Source organism: Charadrius vociferus, unplaced genomic scaffold (genome assembly GCF_000708025.1).
Source record: "Charadrius vociferus isolate BGI_N301 unplaced genomic scaffold, ASM70802v2 scaffold562, whole genome shotgun sequence".
Lineage (NCBI taxonomy): Eukaryota > Metazoa > Chordata > Aves > Charadriiformes > Charadriidae > Charadrius > Charadrius vociferus.
Window position 1 is genome coordinate 691,459 of NW_009647234.1, and position 15,741 is coordinate 707,199.

Below are 15,741 nucleotides of genomic sequence, written 5' to 3' on the forward strand. Positions count from 1 at the left end.
GCTGCTGAGACTGTTCCTTTTAAAGCAGATTATTCCAGCGCACTCTGGTTCATTAATTTTTAGCATGATATAAGACTGGCAGCTACAGCTGTGATCTGAGGACAAAGCACTAGACACAGCACAGGATGGAAGGATCCTTCCCTGGGATGCCAAAAACGAGTGAACATCTAAGGGGAGATTATTTCATCTACCACAAGATCTTTAGAAATTCAGCGGTCCCTCCCAGCTCTGCAGAGCGCTGACCTGAGCGTGCACCCAGAGACGGCGCTGGTGCCACCGCCGAACCGGCCCCTCTCCCAGCGGCTGCAGGACACCGGGAGCCGTGCACCCCGGGAGCGGAGCCGGGACGGGCGCTCGGGGGCTTCGGTGCCGCACATCGACTGCCGCCTCCGTCAGCCGCGGCTCATCCCTCCCCACGGGGAGAAGCCCATCTCGTTACGGCATCAGCGCCGGAGCGCTGGCGCGAGATTCCCGCTCGCACCCTCTGTCAGGCAGAACAGAAAAATCAATCTTGTTTACAAACTTGATGGGACCTGAGCACTATGCCCAGCGCGCACTGCCGCCATTCCCCGGATTTGAAGGCGAGCCTGACAGTCACATAAATTTGACATCTTGTCGTAGGAAATCGAACATTTTCAATTAGAAGTGCCTTTCGGGCTGTTCCTCCCCGTTTTCCAATAGCTAGAACCAAGTCTACAGGAGTGTCTGTCAGAAGGTATGGCAGTTAGTAACGGCACGAAACGCCTCGATTTGCATTTCGCAGGAACACAGGCACCACGACCCGCACAGGCGCGTCCCACGAGGGGCCCGAGCACAGCTCAGCCGGTGGGCTTACTTGTTAATTTTGTTCTTTGGTTGTCTGAATCTTACACTTGAGAACAAAAGTGCCCCAGCACATGTGATGCATCATGTGCGCATCTCCGTTTCTTTTCTCAGATAAACTCCCACCCTCTCCCACCTCATCCTACAAGTGTTTTTCTTGGTCCCCAGCTGGTTTAGGTGTCCTTGTTATTTCGCAGTGCTCATTTTTGCAGTGGGTATGTGACAGCTCTCAGGAGATCAGGCCATCAATTTATAGAATGAAATTCTCTTTTTGTACACTATTTTCTATCCTATTTCTTGTCCACTGGTAGTACCGCAACTTAATTATTAAATAATAAAATTCAATAATACATTCTCCTAGAGCCAAAGAGAAGCAGCTGGATGGGTCAGACGGATCAATTGCCTCTCTCCAGCTCCATCATCACTGCCCACACAAGCTACTCCTGTTCACCAGGAGCGCTTTGTTCTTCCCACTGACAGAGCGCGCACATGCTCCCTCCTGGGTACAGCGCTGTATGCACACACCATCGAACGCGTAGCAGAACAAGCAACACTGATCTGTGCGGCAGCCTGGCAGATTACCCGGCGCGATGCACCCACGGGAAGGGTGTCTCTTACCGACCCATCTGCCGCAGCTCCTCGGACAAGAGCAGACGGCTCTGTCGAAAGGAGAGGGCAACATCCTCTCACGCCCAGTCTGTGCCGCAGGGAGAGCCGGGGCAACTGAGGATGCAGAGTTGAAAAACGCATGGTTTCCTACTCTGCTGGCATGGGACATCTTTAGACACCTCCACCTCACAGCAGCATGAAGCCTGACAACGAGATGGCTCCTGGGCATAACCCTCCTCTCCAGCCGGGGACTCGGAGTCACAGCTCTGAGGATGCCAAAGCGTTTCCTTCTCCAGCACGGATCTCGGCATTTTCTAAGCCAGCCACCTGTGTGTTCAAGTTTCGGCTTAAGAAATGGCAGAAGAGATCCGGATTAATCGACAAAAGGGCCGCAGAGTTTGAGCGGTTTTATCTTGTTAATCGATGAACAGTGATTAAGAGTGACTCACTGAGTGCAGCACGTCGGACGACCTGAGCGCAGGACGCAGGCGGTGCGAGCTCCGGGGCTGATCGCAGTGGCTATTCAAGTGAAGCATGGCCAAGATTTTGCATGCAGCAGTAAAATGAAGTTATTAATCACCCGGCAGTATTTACCAGCTGGTCAGCAGCCTTTTATATCAACCGTTCCAGTGATGGGTATCTCGGACAATTAAGTTAGCCTTTGTTTTCTTTTTGAAGAATGGAAACATTAACCACACCGACAAGCAGGAAACTGGGACAGAGCAACTGTATGACTTGCACAAAGTCATACAAGACAAATGGGACCAAGAAAAGGACTGGGGTCTGTGGAGGTCCCACCAGCACAATGACTGCACAGCCAAAGACAGAAGTTTACCCTTAGGGACTCCTTACAGCTTTCCTCTGCAAACGCTCTGCATGTTGGTTTACACACGCAAAGAAAAAAAAGTGGCTTTTAACCAAATAAGGGCAAACACTGCCCCAGACACATCGCAGGGTCCACTAAAACCAAAAATCCATTTCTTGCAGCTTACAGGTTTCTTCTAATTAAAAACTGTTCAGCATTTTACAGAGAGGAAGGGGCCAAGACCTAAGTAAATACTGAAGCTTAGCATAAAATATTAAGAGAATAAGCACAGATGGAAGATTAAATACTAGGCTGAAATTGCTTCATAACATGGATTTAGGAATAAAGCTACTTAACCCAGACAACTTCATGATAATGTTAATACAAAATCAGGCCAACCCCATCAAACATCCTTTCTGGCCATCTCCATAGCTGGAAAACACGTGTGTGCATGCAGTGTTCCCTTCTCCACCTCTCCACTCACGCCGTGCTGTGCCACAGACAGCGCAGGACGCGCCTGAAGATCCCACACGGGGTGCAGTTCAGGAGGACCATTTCACAGACCGTTTCAGGATGCTGCTCCGGGTCTGCGCTTCTCAGCCCACCTCCATAAAACCAGAGACAGACCCCGGCACAGCCCCCACTCGCCTTCGGCCGCGGTCCCCCTTCCCCGCCTGGACCCGTACGGGGTATGGACCACCACGACTCCCGCACCCGGGCCCCAGACCCGCACCACCCAACAGAGGCGCCGCTTCTGAATGAAAGTGTTATTAACGATTCTGCGCATGTCAACCCAGCGTCTGTTAAGGGTGCCCACGGCGAGACAGGACACCCAGCGCGGGGTGGCCCGGCGGCGGGCGAAGGGTCTGGCACCCACCCGGCTGCGGGGCGGAGGGGAAGGGCAGGGGCCGGCGGCGCAGCTCTGCGCCCGGCAAAGCCCACGGCCGTGGGTCGGCCCCTCCGGGCAGGAGCGGGACAAACCCCCCGCTGGCGGTGGAAGGCGTTCTCTCTCTCAGTGGTGAGTTCCAGCGACGTCCCCGTCCCCACGCTTACCCCTCCTCACTGTCCGGTGTCACTCCCTCACACTGGAGTTTGTTGGTTTGTTTACACCCTCCTCAGCATTTACCCTCAATGCTTCTGATGGGTTCTGCCTTTTTTTTATTTTTCCCCTCACCAAACTGTCTCCGGTCAGCTTGTTGACCCACAAACCTTGCAGATATCTTCGAAGAAAGAAAAAAAACATGAAGGACACTGCCTGCGTTAGCACTATTGAACTTCTTCGTGTTGCTGAACTCCTGCAGATAGCGGAGGAGCCGAGTGCTGCCTGCATGAATCAATAACGCCCGCAGTTTCACTCAAGACGCCTATACAGTCATTTATAATTAACACTACAACTCGGTTGTCTTCCAAAATCAATTCCTTTCCATTTTTTGTCATGAAATTGTATTTGACAAAGTTCATCTGCTCTTAACGTGTGTTAATTTTCCCTGCTGAAACAGGCATTCATAAAAATGCTATTTAGGAAAGACAGCAGCTAGGGGAAACACGCAGCCGGCGCCGAGGGGTGCTGCAGGGAGAACCGTGGCAGCACCGCAGCAGACCGACCGACCGTCCCTCCTGGCGAAGGACCGACGCGGAGCACTGGGCCCCCCCGAGCTCTCAGACTCACACCCAACCCTCACCTAGCGGTGGTCAGACTTGCGATTGCAACCCTCAAAATGGGATGGGGGGGAAAAATACAAGGCAAAAACTCTACCCTGTACTTATTATGGCCCCAGCAGTGCTGGCGTCCAAACTGGAGACCACCCCTCCCCGGGCAGCTCTGCCCCGTCCCCCCCCAGCATCCCCCATCCCAGCCCCTCCGCACTTGCACCTCCCCGGGGTCCGTCCTTCCACCACAGCCACCCAGTTTTACTCCAGAACTGTCGGTTGTACCCCAGCCCCCCGCAGAGCCCCCCACCTCCAGCGCGGCAGTCTCGGTGCCTGGTGCACCTCACCCAGCGCACAGAAGGGATGTGTCTGTCCCACTGGCCAACACAACTGGAGGCACACCAAGGTCTGCGCCAGCCCCGCCAGGCACCGAGGGGAAGAAGTCCTCTGCTCCCCGCGACACAGGGCACCAGGCAATGGCACACGCCAGGGAATGCTTCGACACCCGTTTCTGCTGTCTCTGCAAACTCACCGCTACCACTGGTCATATAAAACATGCAGATGTTCTCAACGCGTCTCTCTCAGGAGCTATTGCTGCTGCTGCCCCCTCCCCGGACCAGCCTCCATCTATCTTAATTCCATTATCAAGCCAAGCGAGTCACGGGTTATCATGTTGCGAACATCTCATCAATGCGCGAGGGCAGAGGTGCGCAGCAGGAGGGACGGGGCCGCGGCCCCCACGGGGGCAGGGAACGATCAGCATCGGGGCGGGCGCCCCAGAGGGACGGCTGTCAGCGAGTGGCTGCGGACAAGGACAAGTGGCCCAAAACCAGGCAGGGCACCTTGTGCAAAACACACCGACAGAATAAGGTTTCGGTGGTGTATTGAGCTGGCAAAAGAGCTTTGACAACAACTGCGCTCGGGTAATAGAGAGGCTCCCGTCTTCCCCTGACACGCTGGGTTTGCAATCTTGCCTTGTCTTACTGCAAAAACTGTAATCAATACTTTGCAGGCAGAGCGCGGTGCCGTTACAGAGCCCCACTGTGAGGAAGGGAAAGAAATCGTGTCCAATCTCCGCGCCTGTGCAAGAGGGACAAAGTCAGCGCGAGGGAGCGATCGATACGAGCACTGGATCGGGTCTCCAGCTCCTCTTGCCTTGGCACCTCCCCTGCCAGGACGGGCACTTCAGGCTGCGCCACCCGAGAGAATTCAAAGGCAGCTTGTCTTTCCGCAAACTTCTTTTTTTTTTAATAACTGGTTTTCAATAATACTTCTCAGCAGCCTACAGTCCAACATGTTCCCAGCATCTCTGAAACCTTTAGGACAATGCTACTCTATAATTTTTGCCCTTGTTAAATAATTTGAAGAGCACTGAAATGAAAACCTATGTCCAGAGGGCAGATCTTTGTGCATCTCCAACAATGAGCTCTTAATAGCTGAAATTAAATTCAGTGATTTAGTCCAGAAGAAAATTAAATACCCAAGAATATTTAGTAAGACAGTCTTGAACTATCTAAAAGAATGCATTTGCTTGAATTCAGCGCTACAGCAGTACTGAACTCATTGCTATTTATGCAGGAACATTCCTCAAGGACACACTAAAGTAGGCACATCCATGGAGCCAACTGCAATTTACTGTTGTCTCTTTCGGTTCCCTAATGCATCTACCAAACGATCCCCTGCAGAGGACTGACTGACCTGCGTCTCCAACGCACCCGGCTCCTGCCAAGGGCTTTATCTCACACAAACTCCCTTAGCCGTGGGCAAGATGCATTTCCCCCCATACTTCAAGAGAAAAAACAGCATGTCCATCTAGCAGCCAGGTATCTATAACCTTAAGCCTGACAAGAATTCTGCAAATGAATTGTGATGCTTGTAATTTTCTGAGTAGTTTGCTCTAAAATTAAGTGTCATAGAGTAATTTGTGTCTGGCTCTGCCACAATTTCCATAGCCATAATTATTTCAGACACACTGTAAAACAGCAATATAATATGCAATCCCAAATAATAAATATCTCCAAGCTTGATCATTACTCCAAAAAGAGACTGAAGAGAAAGCATATTTTACATGGGTGTTTCATGAGCATGACTGATGGCAAGCAGCATCCTCCATACGGCACCACGGCTGCCACGGGGGCTGCTAACGGGCTGACGGAGGCGCACGCTCCACGTTCATTCAGTGCAAAGCTCTCCAGGTCTCCAAACCGTCGCTTTGCCCAGGTCACAAAGGGGCTCCAGCCACGTTCTGCTACAACACAAGACCCGGGAGAGAAACTCAAACCGTAATTCAGAAGGGAACTGAAGTATGAATTTCCTCAGTGCTTGTTCCTTCAGCGACAGGCACGGGCTCATTCCCGCAGCCCCCGATGGATGCGCAGCCCCCGTTTCCCACCCTGCGCAGCCACGGTGTGCCTGGTGCCCACCCTGACGAGTGCTGCTAGACCCGCGCATCAGCGCCGGCCCCGCGAGTGCAGCGCCTGTCTGCGTCCCGCCAGCGGTTGTGTCGGTGAGGAAAGTAAAACCTGGTGCTTTGTGCAACTTACCGAATCCCAAGAGAAAAAATAAACTTATTATGCATAACACTGAAGCATCAGTCAAAAGATAAAATAAACTTCAGAAGCGCGAACAGGTATGTAAGCTAATGTATAAAAGATGAAACAAATCAAAAGCCCCGAGCGCTGTACATTTGGATCCACCTTTTCTGTATTTAAATGGAGAAGCAGACCTGAGGCTTCAAGAAGTATCTCTGCACTAAATGACAAAATAGTTCAATTTATTATTCTGAACTTCTCTAACTTTCAGTCGAACTATTTATTTCCCATCTAAGGACACTGTAGTGACATGATGCCTTGATGGGACATGCGCGATGCACAGGAAAGCATCTTACCAATGCCACCCCCCAGTGCCACCCCGAACGTTCGCTCAGCAAGAGCAAGCCCCGGCCATGCAGAGCACACGCACTCCGTTTCCAAAGCACCTTCCAGAGGGAGACAGAGGCTCAGGAGGTTTCCAGCTCATATGGTCTTCACGTGCTTTCCCTCCTCCTCCTCTGTTCCCAGGGAATGACGCAGATGGTTTCCCGAACAAGAGGAGGGGTTGGGGCTGGCCATGGCCTGGGGCGTCCAGCCCGGCGGCTCTCCCCATGCCCAGAGACCGCTCCTCCACGTCTTGCGGAGCACAGCTGCCGGCCCCCGCAGCAGAGCGGCGATGCACGAGGCGGCCTTGAGACGCACAAGGACACCCGCCTCGCTGGCAACTTGCCCTCGCTAAGAGAAAGATGGTGTCAGGAGCTCTCAGGGCCTTTTTTTTCTCCTTTTAAAGTTGATCTCTGCAGGTGTCTGGCAAAGGGAAAGGCACCGTCCCCCGGGAGGCACCAGCCCGGCAGCAGTGCAGGCAGGAGACTGCTCCCTGCGCTCCCCCGGACGGAGGTGCTGATGCTGAGCTGTGGGAACACACTCCTCCGGCCGCCCCGCACCGCTGATTGCCGCCCCGTGGCCAGCACAGGACCGGACAGTGCATTTCATTCTGAGGGCGGTGATCCCCTGGGGCAGGTTGCCCCGAGAAGCTGTGGCTGCCCCATCCCTGGAGGTGTTCAAGGCCAGGTTGGACGGGGCTTGGAGCAACCTGGGCTGGTGGGAGGTGTCCCTGCCCAGGGCAGGGGGTGGCACTGGATGATCTTCAAGGTCCCTTCCAACCTAAACCATCCTGTGATTTCCCTCTCCCGAGGAAGGGAAGGGACAAACGCTGCCATCCAGCACCAGAGCCAGGCAAAGGCGCTCGTCGTGGCCGTCTCAATGGAGGAGTGTAGAAGTTGTCCAACACCAGAGTGACCTCTACCCCTGCGTTCAGCCTGGGACACCCAGCAGCACAAAGGCAAGCAGTAGCAGGGGAGGTACAACAGGACACAAATGGAAAGACTGTTCTTTTTAAAAAGCAAGCATTTCATTGTAGCACTTCTCTTTGGAAATTAAAAATCAAGGACTTTAACCAAACCCTCTTTTTTACAGAAAAATCTCCTTTTAAATTTGCTGAAAACGTTGACCAAGTTTATGTCCCAGTAATGGCTGGCAGCAATGAAGAAACTACTCTCTTTCACAGTATTTACAGCTGTGGTTTTGTCCACAAACCTGCTGCTCACAAGAGGTAGGACGATCTCAAAGGCTTTGTTCCAATACTATCCAAGAAGCCAAGCAGAGGAAAGATAATATTGACTTTCCTGAGTTATCTGTGCCACGGCAGAGTCTGCTGCGAGAGCAGCGCTCTCAGGGCTCGCAGGACAAGAAGCAATAAGCTGAAGTGACTGCAAGGGTGGCTCGTGTGAGACACGAGGAGAGTGAGGTGGTGGGACAGGCTGCCCGGGCAGGCGGACGAGGCGTCGCCGGAGGGCTCCGAGAGGAGGACAACCACCCAGCACCGATCCCGGGGAGACCCCAGAGCGCAGCCCGTCCGGCTGCCTTCGCACGGGCACCGCTCTGCGCCGCATCACCAGGGGTGAGGCTGGAAACGGGGCAGGAAAAGAGCAACAACAAAGGGCCACAACAGAATCCAGACCGTGCCGGCACAAATCCTGCCTGCTCGTTAACAGCAACAATTATAAGCTGCCATAAAGTGTAATTGTACTACACAGCGTTAGATTCATCAGGCAATTACAGCCATTAATAACGCACCCCAGCCCGACGAGCAGAGCGGACGCGCAGCCTGGTGTCCTTCATTTCTCAGCAGACCACTGACAAATCCCGCGGTAGATCAGGGGAGCCATTTCTCGCCTGCTGCGCGGTGTCAGGCGCGCGCTGCAGTGTGCATCACTACCAGTCGCCATTAGCGATGACTTGTGTCTTTCATCTCATCCCTGTGCCTGGAGAGCGGCAGCCGTGCCCGCTCGCCCCGCGAAGCCCCCGACATCCTTCACACAGACACGGCCAAGCCCAGCACAGACCCAGCACAGCCCTGTCCCATCCCCGGCTGCGCGGAGAGCCTGGCGCGCTGCAGCCTACTCCCACCCGGGAAGGGCTCGGGGGGAGGAGTCGCCTCCAGCCCTCGGAAAGCCCCATTTTTTACGTTTCCACCTAAGTAAAGAGGCAGAGCAGCAGCCGGGCTCTCCACGCAAGAGACATGGACAGAACACCCGACTGTGAACACCCGCCCCATCGAGCCCGGTAACTCGCGCTGGGTTATCACAAACCTATAGGAAGGGGGTGGGAAAAGGAAAAATCCCACAGCAGCAACACCTTTCCCCTCCCTATCCTCGGAGCTTCGATTCAGGGGAGCCCAGAAGACCAACATGCTTTATAAGTGAAGGTACAAAAGAATGAGTCTACGGGCTCTTATTTTCTCTAGCGTTCTCCCCAAGTGAGACACAGTAAATCTTCCCTGTGTCTTGTCCATGGCACATTGAATCTGACACGCTGCGTGAAAATCCATTCAGTAATGCAGAAAAGCAGGGAATTTCTTTTATTCCCCTTTCCAAACACCACTGTGGACATCGGCGGCTGCTCCTCGTGCCCATGGGCCACCACAAACAGCACATCACCAACACAACTTCTCGCACGACATTTTCCTTCCCTGACAAGAGGCGACACCGACTGCTCACCGCCAGGCGGGACAAACCCGTGCCCACGTTCAGACGCGCCACAAGACCGAAGCAGCACCGTCCAGGGACCCTCCTCAGCACCCGCACCGGGGTCGGGCCAGACCGGTCCCCGCGGCCAAGGGGTGCCAAACCTGACCCGGCTGCCCACATCAAATTCACACATCGTTTAAAAATCCCGACAGGGCATTAGAAACGATTTCCTCCCTGAACCTGGTTTCAGCAGCATCATCCCTGCGCAGGGAAGGGCTCCTGCCCGCTAATTAGCCATCACCTACCGGAGGCGCGCAGTGCAGAGAACATCTCCCCAGCGCGAGCTCCCGCCGCTGCCCCCCGGAGTCGGGGGAGACAAATTGAGAGGGAAACACCTACAGCACAAATTTACGTTTCTGTCAAAGAACAGTGGCTGAGAGCTATTTTTGGAAACTGGTCTCCATCATATTAATTCAACGTCTGGTTGAAGTTGTCTCATTTGCAGCAAATCTGGCTGGTAAATATTAACCTTGGGCTTTGTTGAAATTCTCCTTGCAGATATACAAGGGATTGGATGGAAAAGATGAAGCAGAAAGAGACAACCTTACAGCAAATGTCAGGCAGATCCTCCACATCACGGTTTCATTTACACAAAAGCCATTACAATGCACCACAAAGTAACTGGCATGAAGGGGCCACAGCTCGTGCCTGGTAAAATTAAGGGTAAAAAGACATGGGTGCCGAGAAGCCTAGCGAAAACAAAATAGGGATGGACATGCGATCATCCACAGGGCAACAGGACTTCTCACTCGCCTGCCGTGCATCTGCTGGAAACAGGTTTTAACATCAGAGTCAGCGCAGACCAGCATCTGGCTGCAGATATATATTAGACAAGAAACACAGTGTAAATGTATTTACAGTGACAGAACCTCTCCTCTTATTTGAGAGGAGATGTTAAACAGATTGCTGGAGCTGCTCGGTTCCACCCTGGAGATGGCGCGTTTCAACGGCCACTGAAATGATTCATCAGAAACGCGCAAACCCGTGGAAGCCCGTCAGGCGCGCCGCAGCGTCTTCGGAGACGCGGTGCCATAGAGAAGGACGGACAGTGAGAAGGCTCGGCTTTCTGGCAGCAGTAATTAGCAGTGCCGTAAATCCTATTAGTCTTTTTTCATCTCTCCCGATTTCAGCGTGAGGATACGAGCACTCTCTCAGCGGCAGGATGATGTCACCACGTGAACCGCGGTTAGGGGGATAGCGGCTTTGCGATTTACTTCAAACAGCTTCACCAGTTCAGCGGGAAATAAACCTCGTTCTTCCTGCAGAGAAGGCCCACGTCTCCCGGCCACGCGCCGCGGCCGCCACCAGCGCTGCCAACCAGGCACAGCCTGGCCCGCACCGGCACCAGCGAAGCCCCCCATGGCCCCCGGCCAGCTGGCACCGTGCCGTGCCACAGGGCTGTGCCCAGCTGCCAGACGGCCCGGGGAAACCGCTCCTTCGCTTCTGCTGTCCCATATGCCCTCGATTTAGACCCAAGAAGCTGCGCCATGCACTTGGCCCTAAGCACCACCCCAGGTCCGGCCGGCGGCCAGGCCCCGCAGGGTCACCGGATAAACGGGCGACTGATTTCGGACACCAGCACATCCCATGCTGCAGGTGCAGCCAGAAAGTCCTCGGAGAAGATGGAAGGGGAAGGGAGAGGGCCAGGAGCTGCAAAGCAACACCCGACAGCCTGGAGAGCCACCAGCCGCCCCAGCACAGGATGGGGGGTCGGCCCCCGGGGCCGTCCCTGCTCCCCACGGCAGTCCTTCAATGAACGCAGGGTCCGACCTCCCACGGCCACGGGAGCTGCGACAGAGACGGTGGCCAAGGAGAGTCCCAGGCAAGGCGGACCCAGCAGACTCTGAGGCCACGGGACCACGGCGGTGGAGCCCGGTTTGCCGTGCCATCACCCGGCTGTTTCAACCTCCCCAAATTCCCACTGCGTTTACCTGCCTCCCGCTCAAGGGCTTTTGTCCTCGTTGAAGAATTTCTGCAGCCCCAGATGCTTTCATCACAAATCTTTTAAAGTCATTCACTTAGTGCTATGCTAATGCAGGGCTCTGAAAAAACCCCAAAACTTTCAGTTTTCTGTATTTGACCAGACATCAGACGTTGCTCCACAGAGAGTGACTAACGACCTGCTTTCTGTGAGAAGGGGAAAAAACTTAATTATGTCCATTAAATTACTTCAAATATTTTTCCTTAGAGAATATGAATTATTTAAACTCAACACAGAGAAACCTGAAACATTAGCGAAAGCCTTCTGGGACTCGCTATGTAAATTCCCACTCCAAACAGATGGGGAAAGCATGGCGAGCTGCCACGCAGCCACTGAAGCAGTGAACAGCACTGAGATTTCAATCCGATAGTTTTAATAAGGTCTTCTTAAGGAGGGCACCAAGCAAATAGCCACTACCCGGAGCGGTGGGAAAGGCTTCCTACACAATGGAGGAAGGCGGCACGGTCGGCACAATTTAAATCTGCAAAGCCCCAAGTAGCCCCTGAAGGACAGACCCGATTCCTCAGGAAATGCTCGCTCTCCTGCCGTCCCATAAGCCCCAAACATGGGGGAACGCTACCTCTCTGGGACTTATTTAGCTCGTTTCCTCTCAATCCCTGTTCTACCAGTTGGAAAGGTCCAAGGTATCACCTGGACGCCAGGCACAGACAGCGAAGGGTGTTCTTGGGCATGTCTTACCAAAGAAAACACCTCCTCGCACACGTCTCAGCTGGTGGTCTGAGCTCTCCTCTGCCCCAGAGGAGCTCTGCACACTGCCAGTTAATTGATAGCCAATTACACCTTCCAGAGAAGAAAAGCCTCCGGGTGCCGATGGATGGAGGAACAGCCGTCCCTGAGGTAGGAGACGCACACCCGCCACCCTGCACGCAGAGCCGCCTCCGCTCGCCGGGCACCGCTGGCGGCTCCTGCGGGCACCTGACGGGGCGCAGAGGCAGTGGAGGCCACGCTGAGCCGCGACGAGGCCAGCCACTCGCCCTCCGGGAGGAATGTGCCTGGGAGGAGGCACCAGCCCGGCACCGCTCTCCTTCAGAGGCTCATACGCTCCGAGAGCGGGAGCACGGCACCCCGCATCCCGCACGCTCAGGGCTCACCCCGTGCCTGGCTCTTTCAAATCGAGATCGGAGCGGTCACAGCACCAGGTTCCTTAGAGGGATACCTGCTAAGGCAGAGGTTATATCCGCTTTTACAGCTATCATTAAACGTAACCTTGCGAGCTCTACAGTCACCGAATTATTGTGGCTAAAGCATGACAATGGGGATATTAATGTTCTGGAGTAATTTTATAGCTACAGATACAGCTGTGGGAAATGCGTGGCGGTACTCAGAGCTTCGGTGCCTCTGCCCAGCCAACACCATGCTGCAGAGCAGCTACCGGCAACGCGCCCCATTCACCCAACTGCCACCCTTCAAATTAAGGCCTGGCTGTAGCTGGGGAGCTGCAACCAACTAAAAGAATCATATTGCTGACAAAAGGCAATTCCACTCGTCTGAGCCGTGCACGGGCACCAGGCAGACTGGAGCAGTCTGGCAGCAACACGGACCGACACAGACAGAAACTGCCAGAGGACACCGACGGCCACTTTTACCTCTGCATCCCCCGTCCTTCTCCTCAAAGCCGGGACCACACGTGCACTTCCCTATGGGGACCAGCCACTCGCCCTCCGCGCTGCAGTGCATCCTGGGGGGATTATCCACGTCCACTTCGGCGTGAGCGACGCAAGTGCCCTTAACTTCCACCAAAGTCGCGAAGGCTGTCTCCGCCACTGTGTCCGGAAACACGGCCAGGTTCTGCACGGTGGCGAGGCACTTCTTGTAATAGACCCGCACGGAGACCAGCGCCACGCAGGCGCCCACATCCTGGAAGCCCAAGTGGAAGCCTCTCTTGCTCAGGTGCCCGATCTCCCTCAGCTCAGTGTTCAGCTTCATCTTACGCTCACCCAGGTCCCCCTGCGTGAAGCTCTCATCAGCAGCAATGGTGTCGATCTTGGTGTGCTTACTCTCATGGACGCTACGGCCCAGGTCAGTGTCAGACTCGACGTAGTACAGATTGAAAGTCTCCTTGCAGGTGCCCATCACGCCAGGGATGCTGTTGCAGTCCCGCAGGGTGAACTTCAGCTCGATGAAGATCCTCTGGCCATCGCGCCTGGCAATCCAGCCCGTCTGCAGCCAGTTGTTCTGGTTTGGCTCCATGACATTGCAGACCTGGTATGTGCGTATCGGCTTGTAATTCTCATCCACGCCGCTGATTTCTTCCCACTGGGGAAAGAACACAAAGGGCTGTCACAGCTCGAGAGCTGCCATCAGCAAGAACCAGCCACACCAGCACAAACACACGGATCAGTATAAACATCACCAGCACAAGCCTCTCCACCTACAGGCCATCAGATTACAGGCACCAGAAGTCCTCAGTCCACCAAAACCCCAGGCTGTGGTAACACAGCGGTGCTGCTGGACCACCTAATACCCGAGCTCCCTGCAGAGGTGCAAAGAGGGAGACACAACCAGAAAGAGAGCACTGGCATCAGACCTTCTAAACCAAAGTCTAACATGAAATTGGACACATCATCTGCTGAGCAGCCAGAGCCTTTATGTCCCACACACCCCTCGCATCTTCCGTCCCTGGGAAGGTGCACCTGCACAGCGTTACCACACAGCGCGATGCCAGATGGGGTTGGGCTACCCAGAGAAGTCAAAGGGGGCCAAGGAGATGTGACACCAGTCACACCACCACACAGGGACAAGTATCTTCGTGAACAGCAGCAGCAGCTTCTCTGTCGGGAGAAGTTTTAGATAGAACAGGACAAATCCTGCTACTGCAAGTGAAACAGTATTTCCCCAAAGTTACCAGCAGAGATTCTGATTAGTGAAACGATGATTCAACCCTCACAGCCGTAAGGATGACCTGGCAGCTTCCCAAAGCAATTCTTTCTGGGGGTAAATTTATGCAAGATTGCCAAATGTACCCAAAACAGAGTTTCTTCTGCAGACTAACAGCTGGGGAACGCAGATGACTCCAGGATGTATCGCTATTCCCCCTGAACAGTTTGTTTCCATTCTGGAAAACGAACCCAAAGCAGCAAGGAACACCACTCAGTTTCCCAACACACTCTCCTCAAAGCAGCTACGGACTAACCCTGGCAGCAAAGCAAGGACCTGATCAGACAAACCCGACATGACGCGGAGCTCCCGACGATCCCGCGCCAGCCACAGCCCTCGTCCAAGAGCTGAACTGATCCCCACGAGCTCGCGCTGGCGTGCAAACAGCAATACAAAGGCTTAACTGGCTGGTGTTTATTTGCTTGTTACAGGAGTGTAAAATTCATTTTGAGGAGCTGTTCCACACTGGCTGTATTGCTCACGTAACCAGCACTTCGCTTCTCGCTCTGCTCCCCGGGGTGCCCGGTGCTGATCAACACGACGGCTCGTGCCGAGCTGCCCACGCGCCCCCGGCTCGAGGAGACCCCGTGGCTGCCAGCCCCCTCCACCCGCTCCACGTGTGGACTTTAAATACTGCTGAGCACCGAAGGGCAGACCCTCCCTCGCAGAGGGACAGTCCCACCTCCACCCTTACCCCGTTTGACGGGTGCGAGGTCCAGCCCAGCTCCGCTTGCGATTCCTTCGAGTCCAGCAGGACAACTGCAGGGAAGACAACGAGTTAGAGAGCAAACTCACTGACCCGGGAAACACCAGTGAACATCCACGCGGCCCGTCGCTGGGAAGCTCAGTGCCGTGCGCCCTTCCGGACACCGGCCCGAAGGGTGCGTCAGGTCCCCGAGCGCGGGGGGCAGCTCCCGCCCCAGCTCCCCCAGCCACACCGAGTACCCCACAGGACTCAACGCCGCAGAGCTCCCGGCCGCGCGTCCACAGGGGACCTCGCACTCAGGTGATGAGCACCCTGACCTAACGAGGATGACATCCCAGGGAAGACTGCGGTCCGTCCCACAGGACTCTGCAGGACAATCCACCCGCCGCCACCCGCCAATGCTGCAGCGGTTCCGTGCCCGTAGCGCATCTCCCGGCACCGAAAGGCACCGGCGGCAGCTGCTTTGAGACATGAATTTCAGAAAAGACCACGTCCTTTTCCCACAAAACAGCCAATTCTCTGCTCGACAGGAAGCGGCGTTTCCCCCAAATTCACAGTTTGGCGATGCTCCCGCGGCCAGCGAGCAGAAGCAATCCCTGACGGGCAAGTTGTGTCTCCTCCGGGGTCCGCGACACCGGGTACCGCCGCCG

The 15,741-nt window shown here is 54.7% G+C and overlaps 1 protein-coding gene across 1 annotated transcript in view; it reads right to left on the reverse strand.

Moving 5' to 3' along the window:
* Positions 1–15,741, reverse strand: part of EPHA10 (EPH receptor A10) — a 57,727-nt gene that overhangs the window by 20,909 nt on the left and 21,077 nt on the right. Inside the window, exons 3-4 of the mRNA XM_009879877.1 lie at positions 15,080–15,144; positions 13,095–13,764 (exon numbers count right to left, since the gene is read on the reverse strand). Coding sequence (XP_009878179.1) covers positions 13,095–13,764; positions 15,080–15,144 — 735 coding nt within the window. The remainder of the gene's footprint in view (positions 1–13,094; positions 13,765–15,079; positions 15,145–15,741) is intronic.